The sequence below is a fragment of the Helicoverpa armigera genome, chromosome 30, assembly GCF_030705265.1.
Source record: "Helicoverpa armigera isolate CAAS_96S chromosome 30, ASM3070526v1, whole genome shotgun sequence".
Taxonomy (NCBI): Eukaryota; Metazoa; Arthropoda; class Insecta; order Lepidoptera; family Noctuidae; genus Helicoverpa; species Helicoverpa armigera.
In genome coordinates this window covers 2,033,005-2,054,634 of record NC_087149.1, presented here as the reverse complement: position 1 = coordinate 2,054,634, position 21,630 = coordinate 2,033,005, and the positions used below count along the sequence as shown (strand labels likewise).

General features: G+C 37.8%; 4 protein-coding genes and 1 long non-coding RNA gene across 5 annotated transcripts in view; 2 read left to right on the top strand and 3 right to left on the bottom strand.

Moving 5' to 3' along the window:
* The window catches only part of LOC135119142 (uncharacterized), a 102,042-nt gene extending 84,742 nt beyond the window's left edge, over window positions 1-17,300 (bottom strand). Inside the window, exon 1 of the long non-coding RNA XR_010277997.1 lies at window positions 17,166-17,300. This is a non-coding gene — a long non-coding RNA (uncharacterized LOC135119142). The remainder of the gene's footprint in view (window positions 1-17,165) is intronic.
* On the bottom strand, window positions 418-2,157 carry LOC110382092 (uncharacterized). The gene is made up of 3 exons (XM_021342580.3): window positions 2,074-2,157; window positions 1,541-1,665; window positions 418-817 (listed from the first exon to the last, which is right to left on the bottom strand). Exons 1-3 carry the CDS (start codon window positions 2,111-2,113, stop codon window positions 656-658), a joined length of 327 nt encoding a protein of 108 aa, XP_021198255.3. The 5' UTR covers window positions 2,114-2,157; the 3' UTR covers window positions 418-655.
* On the top strand, window positions 4,329-7,175 carry LOC135116536 (uncharacterized). Its single transcript, XM_049848325.2, has 3 exons — window positions 4,329-4,650; window positions 5,765-5,889; window positions 6,624-7,175. The coding sequence occupies exons 1-3, from the start codon at window positions 4,611-4,613 to the stop codon at window positions 6,783-6,785; spliced, it is 327 nt and encodes a 108-aa protein (XP_049704282.2). The 5' UTR covers window positions 4,329-4,610; the 3' UTR covers window positions 6,786-7,175.
* LOC126056172 (zinc finger protein 1 homolog) lies at window positions 7,503-10,727 on the bottom strand. The gene is made up of 3 exons (XM_049848286.2): window positions 10,414-10,727; window positions 9,289-9,386; window positions 7,503-8,617 (listed from the first exon to the last, which is right to left on the bottom strand). Exons 2-3 carry the CDS (start codon window positions 9,381-9,383, stop codon window positions 8,122-8,124), a joined length of 591 nt encoding a protein of 196 aa, XP_049704243.1. The 5' UTR covers window positions 9,384-9,386; window positions 10,414-10,727; the 3' UTR covers window positions 7,503-8,121.
* LOC110382088 (pyrimidodiazepine synthase) lies at window positions 12,088-21,391 on the top strand. Its single transcript, XM_021342575.3, has 6 exons — window positions 12,088-12,247; window positions 15,553-15,726; window positions 16,461-16,627; window positions 16,934-17,036; window positions 17,756-17,889; window positions 18,645-21,391. The coding sequence occupies exons 1-6, from the start codon at window positions 12,220-12,222 to the stop codon at window positions 18,762-18,764; spliced, it is 726 nt and encodes a 241-aa protein (XP_021198250.2). The 5' UTR covers window positions 12,088-12,219; the 3' UTR covers window positions 18,765-21,391.
* The last annotated feature ends 239 nt before the right edge of the window (window positions 21,392-21,630 follow it).

Sequence of the window (21,630 nt, the reverse complement as noted above, 5' to 3'; positions counted from 1 at the left end):
CCCGCTGGAAGAAAGGACAATGAGCGTTTGGTCTACCTCTCATCTAGCATCAAGTGATATATCAATAGAAAGCTTGTGTTGTGTACAGTATTTTCTTGTATGGCGGCGATTGTCATTTGTTAGTATTTAGGGAGTTAGAACGTGTTTAGTGAAATAATAACTACTTAAATCTGCTGCAGCTTCTAAAGTATTGACAATTTGCTACAGGTATTTTAGTACGAAATGTTCTATTTAAAAAGGCCTTTCCAGTGATATATAACTCATTACTAGAGAAGGAATCTAAGAACTTGAAACTAACTATCGATAAAAAAACCTTAAACGTGTTTTAACATCTAAAGTACTAAGAATTGGTAAGTAGTATGTTAGTACAAAATGTAACTCTTGAAAAGACCTTTCAAATGATGTATGACTCATTGCTAGAGGGGGAGTAGACCAACATTCAAACATTTCGCCCATTGTCCTTTCTTGTGAGATAAGCTTGTACATTTTTTTTTAAATTATTCTTGTCTGTGTTTTTATGTATACATAAACTGTTAAATAAAAATATAAAGGTATATTAACATTTACAAACGAATTTATTTAACAGCATACAAATTGACATAACTTTGCTTTGGTATATTATGAAAACAAATTAAAAATTGTTTCACTAAAAGCATCAGTTCAGACGATTTTCAAGCGTATCCTCTAACGAATAGCGTTGGTTTTCGCTTGACACGGCGCTGGACATCCACGGTTCTGGTACTGGGATGTTCGCCACCACGTACATGGCTACTGCTGGGGCTTTCTCCTCCTTCGTATCTCGAGGAGCAGACAGGACCTAGAAATAGAGACATACAATAAAAATAATAGGCCGATTCCAGCCAAGGCGGCTGTTCTCATGTAAAGAGATCAGCAGGACATATTATAGTGCACAAGCATTTGCGTAGACACAGATGCACTCACTATTCCTTCACTCTCATAGCGCGATGGGTCGACAATTATTTATTCATATATCTATTCCTTTATTTCAGGCAACTATGGCCCATAGAAATACAAATACATATATAGGTTATATCAATACTAATACACCCCTACTATATTAATATTATAAATGCGGAAGTTACTCTGTCTGTCTGTTACGCTTTCACGTCTAAACCACTGAACTGATTTTAATAAAATTTGGTACAGAGATAGAGTTGACCTTGAGAAAGAACATAGAATCATTTTAATCACGGAATTTTGAAGAATTCTCTAGAAAAGTGTATAGACTATCACTTTACATGACACGCTACTGAAATTATTGGACACGACAGGAGAGAGATCTCAAGCAAGACCGACATTTACGTGCTCCCCGATGCACGGGTGAATCAATCTTTTGCTGTGCCCGATTTTACCTACCAAATATTTACCACCTAAGCCTGCATTGTGGAATACAATGAAGTATTAATCACCAACTTACAGACTACGAGCTGCTCTGTGAAAGTTGATAAAACCCACGAAGCAAACCGAACCCGAGGCCTCGAGCACAGCAGTCGTGGTAGCGACCACTACATATAAGTACCTTGTTGAGCTCTGGCCCCCTCTTCCTGCGCAGGTAGTTGAAGCAGCAAGCTCGGAAGCGTCTCGTCCCGCACGCGGGGGCGCACTCCTGCCCGCAAGAGTCGCAGCCAGCCCACGCACAACTCACTACAACAAATATACAAAGAAAACGTTGCAGATTACTCGAAAATGCCTTGCGGTCTGCTTGGCTCGTCCTGGCGGGATCCCAGATCATCTGCGTAGACTTTTCCCAACTATGTTGGGGTCGGCTTCCAGTCTAACCGGCTACATCTCAGTACCAATGTGCCACATACAGCGACTGCCTATCTGAATTCCTCAACCCAGTTACCCGAGCAAACCTATTGTTAAGACTGGTTGTCAAAAAGCTTCTGACTGTCCGTAACGACCGCCAACGATGTTCAAACTACAGACGGGACCCATAAGTCGACGTGCCTCCCGAAACACAGTGGAACTGTTATGACATAGATGGCCACCCATCCAACTTTTTCGACTCCTACTTAGCCACGAGGTCCTCTCAAGTTATTCGAAACTTACCACAAAATATAACACAGATTGCAGCTGTGATTTTCAACATTTTTGTTCTATATTTTCAGCTTACTGAAAGGGTTTTCTACGGTTATCAAACTTAGAATGTCTGAAGGCAGTAGTCACTCTCTTATATATGAATTTGTTTGTTTGTTCAGCAAAGCGTAGGCGAAGCATTTTAGCGCAAAGTTTGTATGTCTGTGTGTTGGTGTTACCGTATATTTTTATCTAAATAAAATGAAATTTACGTCATGCAAATGCATGTAGATGGATAGAAATTATGGCAAAATTGCAAATACTCACAAATACAATTTATTAGAATGTTTTTTTAGGAACAAAAAAAGGAGGAAAACAAAAAATAAGCAACCTCGTCATCATCTTTTTATTGTCCCACTTTTGACCTCCTCTCACGCGGAGAAGGATTGAGTGTTAATCACGCTTACTCAATGCGGGTTGCTGATTTCAGACTTCCAGGTTTGGTGATGTTTTCCATCGCCCTTATCGGTCATTGGTGTCCAAGATAATAATAACATTAAAAAAATTATTGGTCCACTCTCAGCGCGATGGGATGACATTCCGACACAACCGGAGAGAGATCAGGCGCAGGACCGACATTTACGTGCTCTCCGATAGACGGTTTATCAATCACCAACTTCCAGGCTCCGGGCTGATTTGTGAAAGTCTTCTTAAAGCCACAAAGCGATTTCGCCCCCGCCCCGGTAATCGAACCCAAGACCTCGTGACCAATAGTCGCATTTTGCAACCACTAGACCAAGAGGCAGCCGTTACGGGTAGTCAGAAGCCAGTAAGTCTAACCAAGGGGTATCGGGTTACCCGGGTAATTGGGTTGAGGAGGTCAGATAGGCAGTCGCTTCTTGTAAAGCTCAGCTACATCCGGTTAGACTGGAAGCCGACCCCAACATAGTTGGGAAAAAGGCTCGGAGGATGATGAGACGAAGAGGCAGTCAACGCCTAACATACCTACATTAAAAAAGCACCGTATATCCTCCTCTTTTTTGTAGTCGGTTAAAAGGGCGCCAAGATGAAGCTTTAAAAGGCAGACAAATGTTGTTATTGATATTGTCAATACAAATAAGTAGGAACAAATAAAATGGCTGAAAGCATTATCAAGTCGCCTGCTCAAATAGCTCGGTAAACTTTTAAGAGTACCCGCACGCTACAGACTAAAAAGTCGGCCGACCCAATGGTTGTCTATTTTTTTTAACACGCTTATATTAGCTTCTCTTGTATCTATGTATGTAGGAAAAACTTGGAATCTTAATTTGACCCACTTCCCGGTCTCCGTTAGGTGAAATTTTGTAACGCTCGGATTTGTGATGATAATACTTACATGAATAGCTAAAAAACTTCATTATAAATCCAATATGGTGGCCTCCCCAAAATGGCGGACTGATATCAAATGAAAGGGTACTGTTGTCAGGAATACGAAAAATGGTATAAAATAAAAATAATATAAAAAAAAAACATGCTTTTAAAAAAATACAAAATTATTCGGATGAAAGAAAGCGTGGAGCGTTTATAATCCACACTTCCGAATTATTTCTTATTTTTTTTAAAGCGTGTTTTTTATTTAAAGAAATCTTGAGTCCGGTCAGAGTTTTCATTCGGTCTGATACCGGCTTGATTCTGCCTAATTAATAATGTGATAATTGGATAACAATTTAACCTCAATAGCAGTTTTAAACTTAGCGGGAATTCTGCTACTAATATAAGACCAATCGTATTCCAATGACATTCGATAGGTTTGCGATTGGTCTGCCATTTGGTCTATAGGGTAGTCTGCTCTACAATAATATTGCAATCGTAAATCATTTGCAGACATGTTATTGAATCACAGAAAAGGATAAAAACGTTAATAGAGGAAAAATACCGCAATGCCACATACGCTTCAATCGTGATTGGATATGAATCGTATGTCGCTTAAGTAAAATTAGGAGAATCGGGCCCCAGGGGCTCAATTGTGCATTGTGCAGATTCATATTCGACTGAGATCCAATCACGACTCAATTACGATTGAAGCGTGTGTGGGATTCCGATATTTTTTCTTTGATATAAACGTTTTTATCGTTTTTTGTCCTTCAATAATGAATCATTTTGTCTGCAAATGATTACCGATTGCAATATGATTGTAGAGCAAACCACCGTATAGACCATAATCACCAAAATGGCAGACCAATCGCAAACCAATCGAATGTCGTTGGAATACGATTGGTCTTATATTAGTAGCAGAATGCCCGATATGGTTATAACTGCTATTGCGATAATATTGCGATTCAATTTCTATTCAATTTTGACATTATTAAGGAAATCGGGCCCCTGATCTTTGTAATGTGCGTACTACCATTCATCTTTATACGGATTAACGAGCCCAAACAAACTATCGGCCGACTAAAAGTTTTCAGTGTGCGGGTACGTAAAGACAAGTATAAATACGTCTCTACTTTTACACAGAGCAACATTCGAAGTTCATCTCCAGTTCAGTCCGTTTTAAGCAGAAAATATTATTTTAAGTTTTATAGAACAAAATGTTTAAAATAACGGTCATTTTGTCACTTATGTTTATTGGTAAGTTTGACTTTAAAATATTTAAATTAAACTGCTTTTACGGATTTTATCGCGGTTATATTAATATTATTTAATCCCGACATTTCGAATCCTTAACAGCATGGCACGGGCAAACTAGGTTTGGACGTCTTGATATTATAGTTACAAGCCAGTAGGGTACACAAGGGTAGTCAGAAGCCAGTAAGTCTGACAACAGTCTAACCAAGGAGTATCGGGTTGCCCGGGTAACTGGGTTGAGGAGGTCAGATAGGCAGTCGCTTCTTGTAAAGCACTGGTACTCAGCTGAATCCGGTAAGACTGGAAGCCGACCTCAACATAGTTGGGAAAAGGCTCGGAGGATGAATGATTAATATAACCGCGATAAAATCCGTAATAGTAGTTTTATTTAAATGTCTAATATTCGCATAAGTGTCCGAAATTACCCGGGGCTGCGGGATTGTTCGCGCGTGTTACCGCAGCCCTAGTACATAAAGACCCTACGAAGGAACATGATGGGTTTTAGTCAGTAAAAGTCTGACACTGCCTCACGCTTTCGCTGGGGAGTATGTTGCGCCACTTCTTCTTCCCAGCAAAAACACATAGGAAGTGGTGAAGGGTGGGCGTTTTGGGGGCTGTCTCTTGTAAATTTCTGACGTTCGAAAAGTGCTGTTTCGCAGCCAAGTTTGAATTAACGAATTTTGATTTTGCTGCTAACCCACAACGATAGGAGTCATTTGATGATTAACCATCAAAAAACCGGCCAAGTGCGAGTCGGACTCGCGCACGAAGGGTTCCGTACCGTCCAAAGTAATATTCTATATATATTTATGGATATCGAGCAAAAATGACCAAAAAATCAAGTTTGTTGTATGGGAGCCCCCAACTATTTTTTTTTCTAGTTTTCAGTATTTGTTGTTATAGCGGCAATAGAAATACATCATCTGTGAAAATTTCAACTCTCTAGCTATCACGATTCATGAGATACAGCCTAGTGACAGACGGACGGACGGACGGACAGAGGAGCGAAAACAATAGGGTCCCGTTTTACCCTTTGGGTACGGAACCCTAAAAAGAGTGTCAGAATTTAATAGAATATGTTTATAAATAGTTAGAAAAATGTCTTAATTTGTTGTAGTGAGTTGTGCGTGGGCTGGTTGCGACTCTTGCGGGCAGGAGTGCGCCCCCGCGTGCGGGACGAGACGCTTCCGAGCTTGCTGCTTCAACTACCTGCGCAGGAAGAGGGGGCCAGAGCTCAACAAGGTACTTATATGTAGTGGTCGCTACCACGACTGCTGTGCTTGAGGCTTCGGGTTCGGTTTGCTTCGTGGGTATTATAAACTTACACAAAGCAGCCCGTAGTCTGGAAGTTGGTGATTGATTCACTCGTACATCGGGGAGCACGTTAATGTCGGTCCTGCGCTTGGGGCCCGATTCTACTAATTTTACTTAAGCGACATACAATTCACATTCGACTGAGATCCAATCATGACTCAATTTCGATTGAAGCGTATGTGGCATTCCGCTATTTTTTCTTTGAAATAAACGTTTTTATCCTTTTCTGTCATTTAATAATGAATCATTTCCTCTACAAATAATTTACGATTGCAATATGATTGTAGAGCAAACTACCGCATAAACCAAAATCACCAAAATGGCAGACCAATCGCAAACCAATCGAATATCATTGGAATGCGATTGGTCTTATATTAGTAGCAGAATGCCCGATATGTTAAACTGCTACCTATTGCGATTCAATTTCTATTCAATTTTGACATTATTAACTTAGGAGAATCGGACCCCTGGTGTCTCTCCGGTCGTGTCGAGTTACTGTCTCATCGGGCTACGAGACTGAAGGAACAGTGAGTGCACCTGTGTCTGCGCAAATGCTCGTGCACTATAATATGTCCTGCGCAGCTGGCTGATCTCCTTACATGAGAACAGCCGCCGTGGCTGAAATCGGCCTATTTTTATTATCGTATTGTCTCTATTTCTAGATCCTCTCTGCTCCTCGAGATACGAAGGAGGAGAAAGCCCCAGCAGTAGCCATGTACGTGGTGGCGAACATCCCAGTACCAGAACCGTGGATGTCCAGCGCCGTGTCAAGCGAAAACCAACGCTATTCGCTAGAGGATATGCTTGAAAATCACGTGGATTAACTTTTAGCACTGTCGTTGGGCCTTATAATTTTGAGCAGGCACTTAATAAGAGGTTTTCATTTGTTTAAATAGTCCAAGATTGTTGATCTACTCAGTCTTACCAAGGGGTATCGGGTTGCCCGGGTTACTGGGTTGAGAAGGTCAGATAGGCAGTCGCTCCTTGTAAAGCACTGGTACTCAGCTGTATACGGTTAGACTGGAAGCCGACCCCAACATAGTTGGGAAAAGGCTCGGGTTATGATGATCAAGATTGTTAAGTGCCTTCTCAAATTAAGAAAAAGTTACTATTTAAAACTATTTAAAAATACGTCTGTGAATAAAATTGGTTTTAAAATGTGCAAAGTACAGAAAAATAATTTTTTACATACAAATAAAGATATCTAAAAATCATTTAATGATTTTTATTTCTTTTTTTTTCTATAGTTACTTCTTCTACGAAATAAGAGATCTTCGAAATATCGAGTAGGTACCAAAGAAAAAAATTACATGCGAATTGAGAGCCTCCTTTTTGAGAAGTCGGTTAAAAGTAAATATTTATTATATTTATTACTTGGAGAAAATAAATATCTCTCATATGAAGGCATTATGAAATGCGATCATATTATTTTTTTTTTTTGAAAAAACATTATCTTTTACACAATAGATTAATCGACCATATTAGGAATAAATATGGTATATAAACAAATGTGGAAAATAACATAGAAAAATAAAACACTATTTTATGGAATGTTTTCATTAATTATTTTTATTTATAAAAACACACTCGACTTACAATTACGAAGATTGTACAGTAGACCGCACATCAGTGGTAACTGTCATGCACCTTAACTCAATAGTAATAAGTACGATATTCCTATAAAACTGTTACCACTGACCTGAAGTTGACTGTACGGATGAATTTGGAACCACAATAAGCCAAATCGGTGCAGCCATTCTCGAGTTTTAGTGAGACAAATGAAAATAAATTTATTTTTAGGGTTCCGTACCCAAAGGGTAAAACGGGACCCTATTGTTTTCGCTTCTCTGTCCGTCCGTAAGTCACCAGGCCGTATCTCATGAACCGTGATAGTAAGAGAGTTGAAATTTTCACAGATGATGTATTTCTGTTGCCGCTATAACAACAAATACTGAAAACTAGAATAAAATAAATATTGGGGCTCCCATACAACAAACGTTATTTTTTTGCTAAGTTTTGCTCTGGTACGGAACCCTTCGTGCGAGAGTCCGACTCGCACTTGGCCGGTTTTTATACATAAGATTTCCTACAACCAGTCGTAACCACCTTAAAATAAATGTAACTTACATTAAAATTAAATTAAAATTACTTAAAGTACATTTAATCGATATCGTGCCCAATCATATCAATTTCATTTTTTACTTTTTTCGTTTTCTCATGCCTTTTTGAATGTAGCATCAATTTGCTTCTTGTAATAAAACCTTTTTTACAAATTTCACACACATGAGCTCTATCACCAATATGCATTTTAACATGCATGACAAGGTTATTCTTCTGTGTAAAACTTTTTGAACAAATTTCACATACATGAGGCTTGATTCCGAGGTGGATTTTCTCATGACGGTCTAAGTCTGCCTTTCTGTAGAACGAAGCACCACACTCAGAACAATTGAAGTTCTTTATTCCTTCATGAGATAGCTGGTGGATGCTGAGATGGCCTAGCTGTGTGTAAGTCTTTCCACATATTGGACACATATAAGGACGTTCTCCGGTGTGAGTGCGGATGTGTTTTTTTAACTCATAGCGGGTAGCAAACGTTTTTGAGCAGTGTTCACAATTTGATCTCTCTTTTGGCACTGAGCGTTTTCTTACTCGTCTGAAAAATAGAATTGAAAGTTGGTGAGTAAATGTAGAATGGTATTTTTCTAAGCGTGAATCAGAATCGAATATAAAGGGTTCATTATATAAACGAAACTTTGTGAGTATACAGTATACAGAAATGAATTTTAAGCAGTGCACAAAAAAAAACTGGTGGTCCAGAATTATTAGCAGAACATATTTGCATCATCAGTAAAAAAAAATTTTTGATTCTTTTTTCCGCCCTGAAATCAGCAAAGCATTGTTCAAATGATTCAATTGAGCATGCTTGTTGGCTGTGGTCTGGGTGATACAATATGTATATATGTAGCTATATGTAGTTTATCGGTTGTGTTAGCACCCATAACACAAGTTAATTAATAACTTAGCATGGGGCTAACCAACCGTGTGTGAAAGATGATTTAGTAGGTATATATTCATTATTCAAGTATTGTTTATGTAGGTATAATATATACAGCTGTTTTCTTCCATTTTAATTTCTGTTTCCCTTGCTTTTTACACACTGTCTACATCTCTTTTATTCTCTTTTTCCTTTCGCAGGTATGCTGGAAGACATTTCTTTAGAAATAAGCATTACCTTTGTAAATTCTTTCTTTCCTGTCATCTTTCTTTATTATGTGTGTGTACAAAAATTTGTAAATAAGTAAAAAAATACAATAAATATCTTACTTCTTCTTCTTCGGTTGGTCGGTATCTTCCTCGTCAGAAATCTCAATGACTTCACATTTTATCACTATTTCCTCCACTTCTCCTGTCTCCATCATATCCTGAAACATTAGGATAAGCACTGGTTTACTAGCCATCATTCTGCCGAGCCTTTTCCCAACTATGTTGGGGTCGGCTTCCAGTCTAACCGGATGCAGCTGAGTACCAGTGTGCCACAAGGAGCGGCTGCCCTATCTGACCTCCTAATACCAGTTAATGGGGCAACCTTATACTCAGCAAGAGTAGTTGTCAAACTTTTTAAGAACTTTTTTTAGATTGCTAAAATAATGTCTTCGCCAAATTGTGGCAAGACCTGTTCTTAAGTCAGCACAAGACATGATGATAATCCAATGCAACTTTTCTAAGTTTGTATGTCCTTTCTAAGTATATCTTAGACACCAGCAAGATAAAAAGGTGAAGGAAAACATCTTGAGGAAACCTGGACTATATAGTCTGAAATCAGCAACCCGCATTGAGCAAGCGTGGTGATTAATGCTCAATCCTTCTCCGTGTGAGAGCAGGCCGCAGCCCAGCAGTGGGACGATACAAAGGTTGTAACAGTATGATGATAATTATAATACTATCAGGAGGATCATAATTATAATACCTAATGGAATATAATTAAGTTTTTTCCTGGATTTCTTTATATTATATTGAGCCATATTCACTTGTATAGGTACTTCCTAAATTCCTATTAAATAGTTTGTTTGTTATTAATGGCTCAGAAACTACAGAATCGATTTGAAAAAAAAAATTATCTCTGTGTAACATAGGCATACAATACAAGTATATCGGGGCGAGAGTGAAACCGCGGGAAAACAGATAGTAAGAAGAAAATTTCATCGAAACTTCTTAGTGGCCAGGCACGGATAATGTTTGAGAAATGAGGTATAATGTATCATAAGACTCTTTATTTGTATACTTGTTCTCATTAATTGTTTGACAAGCATCGAGAAATAATTATTATAGAAAAAAGACCGACCCACAGACCAAAATATTTTGTGTGTATCGGATATTCTTTAAATATAGTTTAAAGAAAGCCTAAAGAAATGTATTGAAATTTAAGAATAAAACAATGATGGTGTTTACCTTGTGTTTATGTACTAAAATTTTCGTCAATTTGATTACTCAATTTCTAATTTGATTTAGCCTTTATTACATCTTAATATAAACAGATCCTCTAACCCAGTTTTTTATTTGCTTTTATAAACTTAAATGCGTATTTAACATTCTTTATATTTCAAAATTAAATGATTTCCAAAAGGAAACATTGATTTATTTTATTTGTGTCAGAAAAACTCGTTTTTTAATAACGACGAGGATGCAAGATAGGTTTCTCAATGGGTGTGAAGAGACCCGCATGATATAGAAAAATGCTCCAAATTAAAAATGAATGGAACGTTTTAAAAAAAGTGTGACATTGACAGCTCGCATACCCAGCTGTTTTTTTTTTGGGTTACCACTTTCAGTTCGTTGAAGCTACTATAAAGTCGGATGTTATTTTTTTATTGAATGACAATTCGGGATGTTTGATAAACAATCGTAAACTATCGCATTTTTTAATACTTCTTCTGAACTGTAACTTTTTTTAATAATATCAAAAGTACTAGTTATTTATTTTTGATATTCAGAAGTATCGAGCATATTCACAATAAAACCTTACAAATTGATAGTATTTTATCATAGTATGTAACCATAATCAAAAAGCTACCATGGAACTTACATTTTACCTGCTTGCAACATTCGACCCAACGTTTAATTATTGCTAAATAATTTCTAAATCTGCTTAATGTTGCGAGAAAAACAATAAAAAACAAATTGCTGTAAAATAGTCTCGAATCACCAACTTAACAACTTCATTTATGAATGGCATTTTGTACACTGTTGAAAAAATTATTTGTAAAAAATTTCGATGCAGCTGTCAATAAAACTACTCATACATAAATAGATATTTTTTTAAGATTTTAAATTGCAAAATAGCACGATATCTACAGTAATCAATTAAAATTCTTCAGACGCGTGTCAAAATCAAACAATGAGTCATTTTCCAAAATAAAAATTAGCGTTCCAGCCATTAATCAGCTTAAAAACGTTCTTATTTAAATAAAAGTAGGTATAAGTAAAAAAAAATACTGACGGTGGATTGGCCTTCTGAAATGAACAATGCTAAATTAGAACTACGTGGAACGTTAATAGACTAAAGTAAGTAGCAGACCTATTTAAATTGGTTGTGTAATAGATAATCGGGTCACAGATGATGTCATATGAGGTATACATTTACATACTTAGCTTGCGCTACAAGAAGTTTCAAGTTATTTTTATGTCACGAATTTATTAATACATGATACTACTTTCCTACTTATTAATACTATATATGTAACAGGTATTCAGACGCCAGTAAGTCTGACACCAATCTAACCAACGAGTATTTTATTGCCCGGGTAACTGGGTTGAGGAGGTCAGATAGGCAGTCGCTCCTTGTAAAACACTGGTACTCAGCTACATCCGGTTATACGGGAAGCCGACCCCAACATAGTTGGAAAAAAACTCGGGAGATGATGATGTTAATTTCTAAGCTTAGAGGGCGCTTAAAAGTACATATTTCCATACATACATGCATCCTGTTTACGGAATAATCAAAATTACGTACATTTTTAAAGTAACTAAAACATTTTGTCAGTAAATAAGTTCTCAATATAATATTATTTCGTTCGTAATAAAATTATTCATGACGTAATCTTCGGTTGACGTAACGTAACTATATTCAGTCTGTCGACAACTAATTTTAAGAATGACGCTATTTCTACAGTTTTCGTAGACCGCCGGTAAGATTGCACGGCTTAAACGATTTTCTATTTAATTGCACTTGAATAACATAAATATACAAAAAAAAACATGTCGTATTATCAACAACGGAATGTCGGTGAGTGTGGAATAAAATTTCTTTATTAAAAATGGGAAAATTGTCAACAAATCCTTTTCTAATTTGATATTTAATCCATTTCGTATTTTTTATTGAATTAGTCATGCTGTTATTTTTTATTAATGTTTGTTATGACATCATAAAGGATTAATCAATAACTCTACTTGTGATTTCGAAAAAGATATGATATCACTAAATTTAACGAAAAATAGTGCTTATTTTATAGAATTGAAATGTGAAAATGCAGTGGTAATATGTGTTTTTTTTATACCGGTTTTCGAAGTGCAAAATAAATAGACGGTCAATTGTTATTTTTTGACCAGCTGGCTGTTTGTCATTCCAGTGCATCAAAATGACAGCTGTGTGAATTACCACGACCTTGCGTTTGGTATTGACACAAAAAATAGTGCATTGAATAAGATGACATCATTTCATTACCATAATCAGTCATGTAATACCTTTTTGAAGGTATTTTGTAACTATCTTCCGCCCGCGGTTTCACCCGCGTCCCGTAGTGCCTGGATTGTGACAAAAACTATCCTATGTCCTTCTACCGGGTCTGAACTACATTTTTTTTTAACGACATCAAAAATCATCAAATGCCCCCTCCCGCTGTGGGTTAGCAGCGGTGAGGGAGTGCCAGACTCTTACTGACTAAAAACCGTCGTGTTCCGTCGTAGGCCTTTTATGTACCAGGTCCGCGGTAACTCGCGCGAACAATCCCGCAGCCCCGGTCCTCTTATTATAGGTAAAGGTATACATACTAACTGTTATCCCGCGATTTTACCCGCGGTCCGTGAGAACTACTGCCCGTACTGAAATAAATAGCGGTGCAGACAATGTACAAAGAGTGTAAAGGAATGTACCTATGAGAAAGATTTTTTAAAATTATCCAATTTATTTTTCGAGTTTACCCACTATAAAGAAAACACCAATTTTTTTCCTCATTATTTCCATTTATTTATTTTTAAACATATAAATTACATTTTTAATAAAAAAAAAAAACATTAAAAATAGGTTGCCAACGATATCGGGCACAGGGTCCAAGGTACCGGTGGTTAGGGTCCCAGAGACAGAAACCTCCTCACAATACGCGCCGTATCAAGGAGCCTTCTGAATCAGTCCCTTGATCCCATGATTCCTCATTATATTATTAGTATATGTAATTTATGATATAAGGTAGCGTTGCATCTTTATTATAGTGTAGAGGCCGAAAATACTTGACCTCATTTCGTTAGACAGTAATAAAAAAACGGGATGTAGGTATGATTTACCTACGTGCCGTTTTCCCGCGGTTTCGCCAGTGTACCGTGGCAACTACTGTCCGTACCGGGATAAAATATAGGCTATGTTACTCGGGAAGAGTGTAGCTTTCCAACAAGGAAATAATTTTTCTACTCGGTTTTCTCTTAGGCTGGCTATTACCTGGGACAAAGGATCAGCATGGCGATCCAACGAGGTAATGCTGCCAGCCTCTTGGGTACGCTCCCAGTTGACAGCGATGGGGATGAATTTTTTGACGCGTTTTAGCTACATATAGTGGTTTTTATTTTACTAGGTTATTTTTTTAAACGTATTGTAAAAAGTCGTGAAATTAAAAAAAAAACTTCCATTATTTTGTCTGCGATAGCCAAAGATCTAGGCTAAATACGTATACGTATCTTTTCCGCTATGTACAAAGAAAGTCTAGATAATTTGTTTGTATTACGCTTAATATAGGCACTTATTTAATAGGGTTACGTGAAAGATAAGGCGAAAAATATAGATAAGTGAATTTGGTAGAAACTGACTATTTTGTTTTCATTACAATTAGTTGTTATGATGAGTTTCTCCGTGTTTCGGAAGGCACATTAAATTGGTGGTCCCGGCTGTCATTTCAACATCTTTGGCAGTAGTCAGAAGCCAGAAAGTCGTAACCAGTTAATTTGGTAACACTGGGGCCCGATTCTGCTAAGTTAATAATGTCAAAATTTAATCGCAATAGCAGTTTTAACCTTAGCCGAATTCTGCTACTAATATAAGACCAATCGTATTCCAATGACATTCGAATGGTTTGCGATTGGTCTGCCATTTGGTCGGCAGTATTTCTTAAATTGTATTTAACCTACGATTGTCAAAGAAATCTAAACGGATTTGGTATTGTTCTTATATGTAAACAGTAAAGGCCTTAACTACTAACTTATCGATTCCACAATCCTTGACCGACTATGCAAATAGGTCAATAGCATTGTCTATAAACGTATACCTACCTACTTGAAATGCATTACGGGCGTTGCAAGATATTAGATAAGTTATTTTTGAGTTCAGGAAATTGATGTCTTAATGTAACCTACATAATTATTTAAGAATATAAAATCTGCATATAATAATAATGGCGTCCACGACCTATTTCGGCCACGGCGGCTGTTCTCATTTAAGGGGACTAGCCAGCTGCGCAGGACATATTATAGTGCACGAGCATTTGCGCAGACACAGGTGCACTCACTATTCCTTCACTCTTATAACCCGATGGGACGGCAATCCGACACGACCGGAAAGAGATCAGGCGCAGGACCGACATTAACGTGCTCTCCCATGCACGGGTGAATCTGCAGATACTAATTTAATAAAGAAAAAACATTTTATCTTTGCTTGTGCCCTAAAGGTTCAGAAATTAATGAACTGATTTTAAAAATAATTTCACTGTTGGAAAGCTGCACTCTTCCTGAGTAACATAAGCTATATTTTATGCCGATACGGGCAACAGTTCCTACGGGACGCGGGTGAAACCGCGAGAAAATGGCTAGTTTTTCATAATTTTCATACTGAAGAGTGAGATGCAGCATTTTACTATAACTATATAATAATACTAAACCATTACCGTGTTTCGGAAACCACGATAATCTGTAGGTCACCGCTATCATTTGAACATGTTTGGCAGTCGTTATAGGTAGTCACAATCGAGAAAGTCCGACAACCAATATTACCTAGGGTCAAGTATTAGGTTGCCTGGGTAACTGGGTTGAGGAGGTCAGATAGGCAGTCGCTCCTTGTAAAGCACTGGTACTCAGCTGCATCCGGTTAGACTGGAAGCCGACCCCAACATAGTTGGCAAAACGCTCGGGAGATGATGATGCAATAAATACAGTCCTCTGCGCAAATTCTCGTGCACTATAATCTGTCCTGCGCAGCTGGCTGATCTTCTCATGAGAACAGCCGCCGTAGCCGATAATCGACTAGGAGGACATCATCAAATACAGTCCTAGAAACTATAAATAGTGGTAGATTTTTGCAAAATGAGTATTCAACCTCCTTTTTCATTCCAGGACCGCTACCTCCTCCAGCATTAGCATCAGACAAGCTACGTCTGTACCATGTGGACATGAATCCTTATGGACACAGGGTACTGCTCATCTTGGAGGCTAAGAAGGCGAAGTATGAGGTCTACAAGCTGGACCCCCTCAGCCTGCCAGAATGGTTTAGAACTAAAAATCCTAGATGTAAGTACCTATATTTGTATTTTTTATTAACACGCTTATATTAGCTTCACTTGTAACTATGTATGTAAGAAAATCTTGGAATCTTAATTTGATTCACTTCCCGGTCTTCGATAACGATGAAATTTGCACACGCCCTGAGGTCTGATGACAATACATGACTAGCTAAGAAACGTCATTACAAATCCAATTCATCCAAAATAATCATACGTGCTAAAAGCGTGGTTTTTAGTTCTTCTAGTCGTGGTCGTCGTGTCGTTCTAGTGGTCGCAAGCGCAGCTGCTGTGCAACGAGGACTCGGGTTCGATTCCTGGATCGGGCCGAAATCACTTTGTGGGTTTTATAAACTTTCACAAAGAAGTCCGTAGTCTGTTTGCTCATTGCAGCACGCAAATGTCAGTTCTGCTTGGGATCTCTCCGGTGGTGTCGGATTGCCGTCCCATCGGGCTATGAGAGTGAAGGAATAGTGAGTGCACCTGTGTCCAAGCAAATGCTTGTTCACTATTATATGTCCTGCGCAGCTGGCTGATCTCCTTATACGAGAACATTCGTTGACCGAAATTGACCTTGAAAACCATTTTTCCATTAATGTATTTAAAAAGGTGGCCACCGAGTTAGGGTCCCAGAGACAGAAACTTCCTCACAATACGCGCCGTATCAAGGAGTAGCCTTCTGAATCAGTCCCTTGGTCCCATTATTTCTGACGTCGCTAAACATGATTTTTTCCAAATTTTCAGTAAAAATACCGGTGCTAGAAATACCCACGGAATATGGCGATAAGTACCTGTTTGAAAGCGTGGTGATATGCGACTATTTAGATGAGAAATATACCAGGAACCAACTTCACTCGCGGGATCCTTATGTCAAGGCACAGGATCGGCTGCTTATTGAGAGATTCAATGAGGTAATGTGTCTTCTTCATCATGTGTTTTTTGACATTCGGACCTTGAATGTAACACTATGAATAATATGTACGTTTTTTTGAACGATTTAGAACGTCAAAAATCATCAAATGACCCCTCTCGCTGTGAGTTAGCAGCAGTGAGGGAGTGTCAGACTCTTACTGACTAAACACCGTCGTGTTCCGTCGTAGGCCTTTTATGTACCATGGCCGCGGTAACTCGCGCGAACAATCCCGCAGCCAAATTAATAAATTAAACAAAAAACTACGTAGATCAGTATAAATAAAAATGTATCTTTATGATTTCAGTTAATCAAAGGCAGTTTGGAATGTTTCGACACTAACTTCGCGTTTGGTAGCGAGCAAATAATCCAAACTTTAGACATTTTCGAAAAGGAGCTGGCTTTAAGAGGTAAGATATTTCATAAAAAAAGAGATCATCATCTCGGCCATAGGACGTCCACTGCTGAACATAGGCCTCCCCCTTAGATCTCCACAGATACCTGTTGGAGGCGACCTGCATGCAGCGTCTTCCGGCGACCTTTATAAGGTCGTCTGTCCACCTTGTTGGTGGACGTCCTACGCTAAAAAAGAGATACCTACGTATAATAATCTCGAACTATCCTGGTCTTGAATTGAATCCGCGGTTTCACCCGCGTCCCGTGGTAACTACTGCCCGTACCGGGATAAAATATAGCCTATGTTACTCTAAAAAAGTGTAGCTTTCCAACAGTGAAAGAATTTTCGAACCGGTTCATTAGTTTCGAAGCCTTTGGGGGTAGAAAAAAACAAAATGTTTCTTCTTTATTTATTATATTATTGTAGATACCATCAGTTTTCTTAAAACAATAGTTTACCATTCATTTACTCGTTCAATTTTCGAAATCAACACTTTTAAAAAAACTGACATCTAGGTACGAAAATAGGCCTTTTTTAACGACGTCAAAAATCATCAAATGACTACGCCCGCTGTGGGTTAGGGAGTGAGGGAGTGTCAGACTCTTACTGACTAAACACCGTCGTGTTCCGTCGTAGGCCTTTTATGTACCAGCGCCGCAGTAACTTGCGCGAACAATCCCGCAGCCCACGAAAATAGGCCTTAATCTAATACGGTCATATTCTGGTTTCCAGAAACGAATTACTTCTCTGGTAATCGACCAGGGATGTTGGACTACATGATTTGGCCGTGGGTGGAACGGCTGTACCTCCTCCGATGTGTCAACCAGAGGAAATTCGATGAGAAACGAGGACTGTTCCCTAATTTCGTAAGTAGCCAATGACAGTTCTTTAGCCGTCCGACATTTTGTAGGACAGATAAATTGCCGATTTTTGAGGGAAATTTTAAGGTTCAAGTTCACCGACAACAATCCCTACTAATATTATAAATTTATGTGAAAGTAACTCTATCTGTTTGTTACGCTTTGTCGTCTAAACCATAATTTTTATAAAATTTTGTACAAGGATAGAGTTGAGCTTGAGAAAGAATATAGGATAGTTTTTATCCCGGACTTCTGAAGAGTTCTTTTGGAAACGCGATATAACCGAAAAGGGACATTTTATAAAAATCATTTTAGTGGTTTAGACGTCAAAGCGTAACAAACAGACTGAGTTACTTTCACATTTATAATATTAGTAGGGATATAAAAATAACCGCGGAAGCTAGTTTGTAATAAATTAAGATTTTGTTTATAATAATCGTGGCGAATAAAAAGTAATTAGTCCATCTTTTAGATAACCCTAAAATAATCGTTAACCCTAAAAAATTTTTTTTCTTTTCTCTCACAGACCAATAACAACGAAGATATAACACTAATTTTGTGTTACGTCACTTTTAAGCACAAATACATAGACGTGACATCACGAGTCTTGTTAAAATAAAAAATACGTCCCCAATATTTGTTGCTAATCTAAAATAAGACTAACTAGAATACCTATTATAAATATGTTGTAACGGTCTCACCCTGTCATCACGCCTATTGTTTTTTTTTTCAAATCTAAGTCATTAATTTTTTTTTTTCAGGCCGATTGGGGAGACCAGATGCAGCTTGACGATGTTGTAAAGAAACATGCAATTTCACCACAGGAGTATTTTGATTATTACAAAAACGCAAGAACCCATTCTATGGGGTATTATTTATAAATCTTCTAGCAATAGAATATTTAAAAACACCGTGATTTTGATATGGGTAGTATTTTAATATCAAAAAGGCCCAATATCATTTGCCTAGAATTTTTACAACTATGTTGGGGTCGGCTTTCAGTCTAACCGGATGAAGCCTAGTGCCTCTGAGTACCAGTGTTTTACAAGGAGCGACTGCCTATCTGATGTCCCCAACCCAGTTTCCCGGGCAAACCGATACCCAAGAAGCAAGAAGGCCATCAAGCATTTATTTCAAGACGATTTTGTGTGATTTGACATTTCGATATGTCAATGTCAAATTACTTAGAGTTATTTGGGCGCCAAAATAAAATGGAAATAAGTCATTGATTTTTCACTTTAAAAATGTATTAATTACTTATGTATTGTGGGTGCTTTTACATACAGTTAAGTTTATATACATAGTAGGTAAACTTTATACATGGTCCTCAGTTATAAGTACCGTATTTACCTATCCATATTAAAGCGCTCCTAGACGGTCAATATAATTGCGCAATATTAAGATAAAAATGTTATTAAATAAAAATTTTGTTTGCCAAAACATGGAGAAAAAAATTACTAGTGGAGATGTCATAACAGAAAATCTCCTAAGAAATTAGCGCGACAACATGCGTGTTTCCGGGTGGCGAGGAACGTTACAGTCTTCGCCCTTATTCACCCTTTTGGATCCCTACCAATTTTTTCATGTCTCAAAAAACCGGAACGCCTAGTTAGTTCACACGTAACTGATTGTTTAGGTTTTTGACCGAGAAAGAGGCGCCTGAACTGCCTGCCTTACGGCATCTCCACTCATCTTTCCTCTATGGCCAGAAATCATTGCGCAATCTTCAATGTTTACAGAAAACGTTAAAAAAGTTGCGTAATATCGTAATATTACGCTAGGGACCGTCTAATCCCGACTTCTATTTATATAGCCCTATATGTATTTCATCATCATCATCATCATCATCAGCCTATCGCAGTCCACTGCTGGACATAGGCCTCTCCAAGTGCACGCCACTGAGATCGATTTTCGGCTACTCGCATCCAGCTCCTGCCAGCCGTCTTGCGCAAGTCATCACTCCACCGTGCCTGAGGACGTCCTACACTATATGTATTTGCACAATTAAAATAATTAGGAACTTTAACTTTTCAAAATAGGCAAAATTACTTTTTAAATGCATCGAAGTCATAATAATTAAGTTGTATGTTTATTCGTTTTTTAGGAAAATAATCTCTTTTGCGTAAAGATGCGTTTTTAATGCTAGCTGTCGACTGGATCGATATCTGAGAGCGACTGCACGTGCTGCTGCCGCTTCGATCCAAAACGGTTTCATGTAAATACGTACAAACCAGTAGTGCAGCTGCGGCCGACTTGATACAGTCGGCAGCTAGCACTTAAAACGTGCAACAATTTAGCGCGAGTTTCAAAATTCGAAATTATATTTTGGCATTTTATATAGCATTTAATTATTTTTTTCTGTTTACATAGTTTTAAGTATTACTTTGTAAAAAAATGTACTTACCTACCTTAGGATATGCTATGTTATTTTTTTATTTATATATTTGATTTGAAGATCTGTTTTTAGTTTAAAGAGTATTTTTGTTGAACATGGGTATTAACTATTAAGTTACGTTTTGGAAGCGAACTGCCGACTGCACGTGCAAATACTGTATGAAGTCGGTCGATATCTGAGGGCGACTGCACGTGCTGCTGCCACTTCGATACAAAACGGTTTCATGTTAATACATATAAACCAGCAGCAGCTGCAGCACGCCCCATGTCAGCAGTGGGCTTCCAAAAAATACCTTTAGGTATTTACTATTTTTATAGAACGTGAATTACCTTACTAATTACCGTCTTCTCAAAAAGAAACAGGTTCTCTTTCGTCGTCGAGATCTTTTGGTCTTTTTTATTATTGTTATTTATGTTCTTTGGTTACTCCAAAACGTCGGAACCGATTTGCAAAATTCTTTTTTTTATGTAACAAATAACTGATTGGAACAAAAAAACATATAAAGCCATTTGATTCTTGTAACTGCCAGTTCATTAATTTCTCTGTCTTCCTGCATTGCGTAAAATCATAAACTTTTTATTTATACGTAGTAGGCACTTTATAAAAAAAAACATGAACAAAAGTTACTTCTATTTGTTTGATCTTGTTTAATTTTGTTACCTACTTCTATCTGTGTCTCCAAACTGACTGAGCGAACTTTACGCAGTTTATTGTATTTCTACGTACGACGCTACGTTATGCGTAATATGCATAGACGCTGACATTCGGCGGCTGACAGTCAGTTTGGTTTGAACGCAGCCTTACACTCGATTTGAACGGGTTTTTTTTTCAATTAATAGTTCTAAGTATATCATTTTCTTTTTGAAGACACCATAATAAATAAATAATATAATTTAAGTTACATTTGTATTTACGTATGTATTACAGACTACATCAGTCAGCCTACCTCAATCTGTCAAATGTTTTCAATAGAGTTTCAACCTTATCACAATAGTGAAAGGTTAATGTTCGATTGGTTAATTTTGACAGATTCGGGTAGGTTGACCTGCTGGCGTCTGTATTTACGTATCTATATGTAGGTAGTTTGTAAGTTAATAAATATTTTATATAAACATTTTTGTGTTTTGTTTTTGGCTCATTTGTCTGCGTACTTCAACGATTTTTTCAGGTAAAGAATGATTCTCGTACTACCTAAGTAGGTAGGTAAGTCCCAGTAGGGTGGGGCTGACCAAGACCAAAGCCTGCCGGAGTAACGGGCCACAGGATATAAGTGCACAAGCATCTGCAGATATATGTAGGTGCACTCACTATTCTCTAACTCTTATGGGCCGATGAGAAGATTTGCGCAATAT

What these genes read in the sequence shown, in the direction of transcription:
- LOC110382092 (XM_021342580.3), bottom strand. Translation starts at nt 2,113, where the DNA reads ATGTTGAAAATCACAGCTGCAATCTGTGTTATATTTTGTG. An exon ending in AATCTGTGTTATATTTTGTG is followed by an intron (nt 1,666 to 2,073) that starts GTAAGTTTCGAA and finishes TATTTGTTGTAG; the next exon opens with TGAGTTGTGCGTGGGCTGGC. An exon ending in GGGGGCCAGAGCTCAACAAG is followed by an intron (nt 818 to 1,540) that starts GTACTTATATGT and finishes CTCTATTTCTAG; the next exon opens with GTCCTGTCTGCTCCTCGAGA.
- LOC135116536 (XM_049848325.2), top strand. Translation starts at nt 4,611, where the DNA reads ATGTTTAAAATAACGGTCATTTTGTCACTTATGTTTATTG. An exon ending in TTTGTCACTTATGTTTATTG is followed by an intron (nt 4,651 to 5,764) that starts GTAAGTTTGACT and finishes AATTTGTTGTAG; the next exon opens with TGAGTTGTGCGTGGGCTGGT. An exon ending in GGGGGCCAGAGCTCAACAAG is followed by an intron (nt 5,890 to 6,623) that starts GTACTTATATGT and finishes CTCTATTTCTAG; the next exon opens with ATCCTCTCTGCTCCTCGAGA.
- LOC126056172 (XM_049848286.2), bottom strand. Translation starts at nt 9,383, where the DNA reads ATGATGGAGACAGGAGAAGTGGAGGAAATAGTGATAAAATGTGAAGTC. An exon ending in GACCAACCGAAGAAGAAGAA is followed by an intron (nt 8,618 to 9,288) that starts GTAAGATATTTA and finishes TCTATTTTTCAG; the next exon opens with ACGAGTAAGAAAACGCTCAG.
- LOC110382088 (XM_021342575.3), top strand. Translation starts at nt 12,220, where the DNA reads ATGTCGTATTATCAACAACGGAATGTCG. An exon ending in TTATCAACAACGGAATGTCG is followed by an intron (nt 12,248 to 15,552) that starts GTGAGTGTGGAA and finishes TTTTCATTCCAG; the next exon opens with GACCGCTACCTCCTCCAGCA. An exon ending in AAAGGAGCTGGCTTTAAGAG is followed by an intron (nt 17,037 to 17,755) that starts GTAAGATATTTC and finishes TCTGGTTTCCAG; the next exon opens with AAACGAATTACTTCTCTGGT.